The 7,899-nt window shown below is 40.2% G+C and overlaps 1 protein-coding gene across 2 annotated transcripts; it reads right to left on the bottom strand.

Annotated features, from left to right (window-relative positions):
- Nucleotides 1-1,942: 1,942 nt before the first annotated feature.
- Nucleotides 1,943-7,603, bottom strand: tspan13a (tetraspanin 13a). Of its 2 annotated transcripts, none has more exons than XM_086312464.1 (7): nt 7,238-7,603; nt 5,736-5,903; nt 5,544-5,624; nt 4,356-4,466; nt 4,152-4,262; nt 3,939-4,023; nt 1,943-3,230 (listed from the first exon to the last, which is right to left on the bottom strand). In XM_086312464.1, exons 1-6 carry the CDS (start codon nt 7,298-7,300, stop codon nt 3,949-3,951), a joined length of 609 nt encoding a protein of 202 aa, XP_086168590.1. In that variant the 5' UTR covers nt 7,301-7,603; the 3' UTR covers nt 1,943-3,230; nt 3,939-3,948. The 2 variants fall into 2 exon arrangements, with proteins under 2 accessions (XP_086168590.1, XP_086168589.1); XM_086312463.1 differs by having other exon boundaries at nt 1,946-3,230; nt 3,923-4,023; nt 7,238-7,601.
- Nucleotides 7,604-7,899: the final 296 nt, after the last annotated feature.

Here is a 7,899-nt window from a genome sequence, read left to right as displayed (position 1 = left end):
GTACAACACACATGCTACGACAAGGGGGAGCCAGGATGACAAGTTGGGGGGGAGATATCATCACCCGCAGATAGAAGAACTGACCTGAAAGACTGAAACCTGGATATATAAAATTTTTTATTTATAAACGTGTATCTAAATCTCACTATCATGAGTATAATAAAGTATAATAATAATAATAAATTAAAATAAAAATCCCGAAATGAAATAAATAAATAAAGGACTAAAATGAAATAAATGACCTGACTATTCTATAGTTTGCCCACCAGGGGGTGCTGAAGACCGGATGATACTTTGAAATACAAAGACTAGACATAAAAGATGGGTGTAAATACTACAGTCAGAAAAGAGAAGTAGCAAAATCATGCATCCCCTATAATCACCAGCAGGGGGCATCTTCTCTGGATGTGTAACTGTACAGAAGTCTGAGACAACACTGATGCTTCCCACATGATCAATGACCTCAATAAAATCCTGATGAGTTTATGGTCTCAATCACTAGTTTCGAGTGTTACCTAATACAGCACTGGTTTTATTTTGGAAACGAGTCCCATTAGAGTCCAAAAGGGTGCCGCGCAGGATGGGAATTAGGTCAGGCTTATCTTGTAAATGAAGACTTGATACTATAGGAGTGTACAGTGTCCTTTAGCAGTCCTGGAGACCAGTCCTTGCTCTGTCAGTCAAAATATGTGTGCTGTTACCAACAAATGATAAAAGCCTTTCCTAATTTAAAATGGAGCCTTTTAGCCACGCCTCATATTTTAGCATTTCTTCAGTTCTGGTTCCTGCACCTGGACAGGTTTGAGTTCACTGCAGATCCAGAGGATCTCAGTGTATCAGTCCATCACAGCCTATCTCAGTAAGCGCCAGTGCAGAGAGCACCAGATGACAATGTGATAAATGCTGTCACAACAAGAGCCTCAGTGCTGCAGATGCTCCACACTTTCTCAGATGAGAAGGACAGTTAAAGGTGAAGGATCTCAGTGAAGTCAGAGATGCGATCGTCATTTGGACGACTTTTCTTGAATCCACCCTGACAGTATTTCTAAATGTGAGAGTTTAGTTCTGTCCTTTTACACCCCAAACTGCTTTTTTCATTTATTTTTGGTACTGTTGCACTGAATGAAAATTAACTGCAAAAACAAAATAACCTGACGTTCTTATAATTCAGGCATTAAAAATCATGAAAAACACACAGACCATGTGCTTCCTCCCAGCTTCCTTTAAAATGAACTTTGACCCTGAAAGCATTTCTAATATTTTCCTGCCCAGAAATGTTGATTTTAGATTTCCCCTCCTCTTCCTCCTCCTCCTTCTTAAGAAAGACATTTCAAACTACTCTTTGTGTGTTGAGATGTAAACTTCTATAAGAAACAAAGTCCAGAAAGCAAACAGCTGATATTTAAGTCAGATATGCTGCAAAACAACCCATACCGTTCAGACAGAGGTTTGAATTTCATTTTCTACAGTTGCATTGGCACATTTGAATACAGAAGGCCTTTATTATTTAATGTGTACACAAAGCATTTTGTTTCACCTGCCAAATCAGCAGCCGAGCTGTTTGAGTTCACAAACATGTTGATGAACAGGCTTGACCGCCTGAGGACTGCAGTTCCTGATCTGCATCCTGTTCAGGGTGAGGAATGAGAGTGAGTCACGTGGCTGAGCAACCTTCACCTCGGCAACAGCACGGATCTGGCAAACAAAGCTCTATGACCGTGTCTGTGCCAGCACCTCAGTCCTGCTGCTTATTTGAAAAATGAAGGAGAGCTGTTCCAGTGACTTGGGATGTGCTTTAAACAAGTGAAAACAAACCAGCTTTGCCAGGTTCGACTTTAATCTGATCCTAATCTTAATTTGTTAGCGCTGCAAACAGCCAAACCCACTGTGAAAAAACAATTCAGTGTACACATTCAGCCCGTCTCAGGCAGTGGTGTGTCCTCATCCAGCCAGCATTGTGCTATTTGCATAAGGTGTATTGTTTGCGGAGCTCACACAGCTTCTCTTTATTAGCGCTTCAAGATGAGACAGAATAATCATTGAGATTCTTTGAGGAAAAGTTCAAGAAGGAGTCTGTTTAACCAGCGACTGGTCAGCTCAGCTTAGCATAAAGAATGGAAACAGGAAGGAAATGTGATAACACTCAAAATGACAAAATCTGAGCAGTTTATTCAGCTGTCATTTCCTGTTGGACAAGTCAAACTGTCTGCCAAGAAAGAGCTGCAAATATGCTTCATTTGTTTCAGCCAGAGAAAGACGGGAGCACAAACCAGGAGCTTGTAGTTTTCACTGACGGGCCTCTCCATCACATCGAGACCACCACGCTCCATGACATGTTCAGAGCAAAGAGTCGCTCACTCAGGGAAACAACATAGGTTGCGTGATGAGGAGCGTGTATTTCCCCGGCCTTCATTATTAAAAGTAATCATCAGTGCATGCTTAGCCTTACTCTTCTTTACTGCCAGAAAGGCTTGGGTGGCTTTTATAGGGATAGGCTTGGATTTTGTTTTTGCCACGTGTTAAGTAAGCTTAGCGTGTAAGTAAGCTTCAAAAACTAGAAGATATGTTTCAAATGAAGTCTTAAACATTTATTTTGACAGCGTTTTTCCATTAACAGCTTTCACATTTGGTTTTCTAAAAAACAAACAGGAGACTTTAACTTAACCTAAACCCCAACTCCAACTGTAAATGAGTCAGCAGAGGCCTGATGAGTGTTAAATCAGCTTAACTTGATGACTGCCTTCACATAAATACCAGAACCAGTGAGAGTTATGACAGTAACATGCATCGAAAAAGAAAAGTATATGACTGACCATCCTTCAAAAAGACATCATTTTCAAGCCCACAGTCAACAGAAGCTTGGATTACTACGATCACATGACATAAGATTATCTCCATTTCAGTAAATAACTACTCATACTTGGTCTCCTTCTTTAACAGAGACATAAGTAAGACAAGAATCCTGACTTCAAATATATCTGTGAGAAAGTAATGACAGAAGCATAACAGGGAAAAAAAGAACAGTTCATTTAGAGAAGTGTGAGCAGCAGCATGTTGCTTATGTCGCACTCGAGACCAAAGTTGATTGTAGCTCCTGGTGACGTCCTGACAAAGAGAAAAGTCCAGCACACGTCAAACAGCACGTGCCTTATACGAGCACACAGCTGATTAACATGTTTCAGCACAAGCCGGCTTATATACAGTACACGAGTCCTATCGGTGTTTTCATCCTAGAAATTAAATGAGAAGAAGAATTCACAATGTTCACAGTGAGAAAAAAACAAAACATGCTTCTTATATTAAGTAGCAGTTATAAAAGAAAGACTGAAACCTTTAAAGATGAAATAATTCAAGCAAGAAGTTGAATTCATGATCACTTTGTGACAATGACATGTCAGCTTACAGAGAGCGAAGCATTGAATAACACAGACGTCTAATAAAATTAAAACCTTGTTTGCAATCGTACTTTTCTAACATTGCACAACATTTTACTGCCTGCACCATTTACACAGGGAGCTTTTATGCCATGTTGATTCACTGTGTCATTAGTAATAAACATGGCAGGGACTCCGTAGGTAAAACTGTTGCCTCACAGTGAGAAGCTCCTGGGCCAGAGCCACAGCAGGCATCTTTTCTTACGAGTAATATCTAAGCTAAAGCTGGATCCATTATTTTTTCCTCATTTCCTGTCAAATGCGTACAATTTTAAAAGTGTGGAGATATTAAACAGCCAAAGTTTAGGTAAGGCCAGAGTATGATACGGTTTGAATCATTTCAGCTGTGAGGCTTCGTGCTTTCAAAGGATGCAGGATTTTAATCCCGACTGTGCATCAAAAGTTGCAGACTCGTTTTAGAACTTACAAACACAGAGATAACTTCGGTTTATGAAACAAAAGAGAAAAAAAATGATTCAGCGGCGCACTTTTGGGTTGATTTACATGCGATCGGTTACAGGAAGGCTCTGGGATTGGATCGAGGATCTTTGAGGTTTCTGTATCTGTGGGTGAGCCAGACTCCAAGGACCTGAAATCAACAACAAATGAGCAGCTGTCAGTTTTCTCAGTATACAAAAACCTCCTGCAGCACACATCAGCACCCGTTCACAGCAGACTACAAGTCTTTTAGCTTCACTGTAATGACATTTTCCCGACCTCTGTGAAACTGAAGAAGAGGCCGATGCCGCCAACAAACTGCAGCACCTGCCCGGCATAATTCTGGAGGATGTCTGCGCAGGCCACACAAGATGAAGTGTTTACGCAGACCTGGAGGAACAAAACAAGCAAACAAAACACAATCTTGACCAAGTTGCTTCTTAGAAGAAAATCTAGGAAATCTTTTCAGAGTGTTTTACTCACAGCAGGACACGAGCTGTTGTCCACTTGAGAGAAGCCGCAGCAGTTTAGAGTCCTCTCCAGGTCCTTCTGTGTGCCTTTAGACTTGTTCCATCCGGCCTCCAGCAGCAAGTTCTGCAGATGAAAATCAGCATCACTGGAGCTCAATTCATGTATACGAGACTTAAAAGTAATCCTGAAATGATCCTTTATTTAGACCTTGCATATTCTCATTGATTTGTCTCGCTTTGCTCCACAGTGAATTTTGCATGTGCCTCACAGAGCCACGCAAACATTCTTTAATTAAAGTCCTGCATTCAGTAGCTCCTTAAACAGAAATGACCAACTCTGAATAAGTTTGCTTTTTAGAGTATATTCCTAAATTGTTATCATTAAGCTCTACTATTTTTAGGATGTTGCAATCTGGTAGAGGAGTCTCAACAGTGTCAGTTCAAGCAGGCCACTGTGTTGACCCTGAGTCCACACATGTTGTCCTGTGATCAGGAAGCCATTATAAGCGCTATAAAACATGTAGGCTCTTTATATGGAGGAAGGAAAGCCTGCAACACTGCAGACAACATAATTTAGAAGACTTAGATATCAGTGTGTCACTGTTAAGGCACAGTAAGATCTAACATTAATGTTGCTTAAACTCAGATTTTTATTTGGCATGTAAATCAGGTGCAGCTCTGCTGTTAACTGTCTGAATGTACAAAGCTAAATAATGTAAATAGCCTGAGTGCAAATTTCTGCCTGCTGATTCTACCACTTTGTTTTTTTACATATTCGTATTCACCGTTGTGGAGGTCCCAGAACAGAGACATGAAATCAATTATAAATACTGCGTTTCCACATAAAACAATCTTGTTTTAACTACAGTCCCTAACACTGAAGCTACCGGCAGTTCTCCAAGTTTGTTCCTGGGACTAAAAGTCCCATTTGTGTTTTTTAAAACCTGAAAAACCTAATTATGATTTATATTTTTAATGATTCATCTGAATCTGCACAGTAACTACAATCAAGCATCTATAACTGAGTAAAATATCAAAGAGTGACTCTCAAAATACAGAAGAAACATAGCGGAAATACTCAAATATAAAAACAATACTGGAATAGAGCCGTTAAAGACGTTTGTCTGCCTGTAACTGTCTAAAAGCCAAACGGTGTCCAAAATATTGTTTGGATTGTTGAGAAAAGACTAAATAAACTTACCTGTTGATCTTTATTGAGAGCCAGACATGCACAGGACACTGAAAACTGCAGCACAAACACTATGGAGAGAACCATCATGTACTGGACCAAGTTGAGGACGTTTAAAGCGTGTTGTTGCTATGCCTACGAGCCATTAAAACTCAGGACACACATCCACTAGAGCATAAAATCCTGGATTTGTGTGAAGGATACAAAGAAGAGCAAGACCTGGTGGTGCTTTAGGGCACCGCACAGACCCACAAAGGCAACAAAGAACAGGAAGACTCCCACGCCGATGACCCCTGCCACCACCTGGATACTGGAGACCAGGCCAAACCATTTCCCCCAGGCTGCCACGCCAATCAGCAACAGGCTCACCAGCTGAGGGGGAAAGGTGTGATAACACAAGGAAAAAGAAGGAAAAGTCTCATTTTTTAAGTCTGGACCAGGAACTGTTTTTAAGGAGGGGCAGGAATCAACTTTCAAGGTGCTGATTGCAGAATGAAACTAAGCTCACTAAGCAAGTAAAATCGGAATATGCTCTCCCTTCATTTCTTTCACTACATCCATGAAACTTCCCTGAGGTCCTCTTTTCCTCCTGCCTGGCAGCTTCTTTGTCCACTATATCCTCCATCTCTCCTCTACAGTAGCCATTTAAGTATTCCTGTGTTATATTAGTTTCTACATCAACGTGTTGATAAAAATTTTGAACTTTGGTCTTGCAGATTAGAAAAGTTCTATTTCGAGATGTTCCCGTGAAGGAACATTTCAGATTGAACTGCCTCTTCCGTCACTGCTGCTTGAACTGAGTGGCCGTGGCTCATACGTGGAGGATCCTGCCCAGCGTCTGCATCACTTACTGAGAGAATTGAACACTGCAACACTGAAAATCTTTCTTCACTTTTTTTCTAGACGGTGATTTGATGAGCTCTTAATTTTGTTCCATTTTATGGAGCTTTAATCAATTTGATCATTGATTCATTCATTTTACCTGTCAGAGCTTATCCTAGAAATCTACTATGACATCATGGTGTGTCATTATAAAGCTGCTTAGCAACAGCTACACCATTAAAGTCAATTAATCATTAATCATTTTGGTCTAGTAAGTGATTATGAGTACTTTTACTTAAATTCTTTTGTTTGTTTGTACTATTACTTAAGCAGGATTATAATTTTTACTAAAAGAGTGCAAATACTTGTTTATGTATGAGGGCACCTGACCCAGTGTATGCTACACTTTTTAAAATTTCTGATGAAATAATCATATTTCCTGTGTGAAGCCCGTTTGAGGAATTTCCTTTTATGACATTACATTAACAATTTGACGCTTCCTGTGTGCTTTTTTAAATGTTTTACAGCTCATGGGAAAGCAGTAAACAGCACTCAGTTTGATTATTAAACAAAACAAGGAAGAAAAGGCCACATAAACACTGTTGATATATTAAAGTTGGGCCTAATACTGGATCAGCTTTCAAAACGTCATGTTACGCACTTTTTTGGCACTGGAAATAAAAGTTGAAGTAGAAAAATAATAAAAACAGTAATAAAGAACCTAAAAAGTAATCATTTACGCATGCCACCTCGTTGCCATGGCAAACACGCATTTTTTTTCCTCCGCTCTTAGTTGTAAATTAACCGACTAGAGAGGTCTCACGTCAACTGGCCCTCAAGGAGACATTTTACCCTCCAGCAAACATCAACATATTTCAACTCACCACATAAAGGATGTTGAGCGCGCTGAGTGCGTTCTTGGTGCAAACGAATCCGCCGCAAACCATCGCTGCTCTCGGGACAAAACGTTTAAAAACGAGATTTCTTCTCCTCCAGCTCTCTCGGCGTGCCTCTCTTGACGTTAAGGGTGGCTGTACCTGCTGATCTGCAGGTGGAGACCCGACAGGTGCTTCCTGGAGAGATCCTGCGCGCTGATTTGTCAGCTGAGGTGACTCACTGATTGTTGTTCAAGCAGTTGATTGCAGAAATTTCGAGATGATCTCACAAGAAGATTTCACAAAGTTACTTTGGTTCATGGTAACTTATTCATTTTAACGATTAACATCTCATAACGCAGAAGTAAAGGTCCTCTCACAGGACATGATTTAATTTGCTACAATGATTTGGAGTTAAATCCTCTACACAGTAGGGACTATGTTACTCTATAGTTCCCCCTTGTGGATGAAAAGTATATCACAGATGAAGAGTATCGAGGTTTTCTTAATTCGCGGACCACCACGTTCAGCAAAAACAGCTCGTTTAGATCTCAAATGGGCCAAATTAGAAATTGCTGCATGTTTGTTTACATCTCTGACTTACATGAATCTGTGTATTTGCATTCCTGTTTCAGAGATGGAGCGATAAAACATACTAAATGCATTATAAT

The sequence above is a fragment of the Aulonocara sp. 'chitande type north' Nkhata Bay genome, linkage group LG11, assembly GCF_057382095.1.
Source record: "Aulonocara sp. 'chitande type north' Nkhata Bay isolate Kocher_YH1m ecotype deep benthic linkage group LG11, A_spYH_male_GT1.1, whole genome shotgun sequence".
Classification (NCBI taxonomy): domain Eukaryota; kingdom Metazoa; phylum Chordata; class Actinopteri; order Cichliformes; family Cichlidae; genus Aulonocara; species Aulonocara sp. 'chitande type north' Nkhata Bay.
This window is presented reverse-complemented; position numbering and strand designations above follow the sequence as displayed.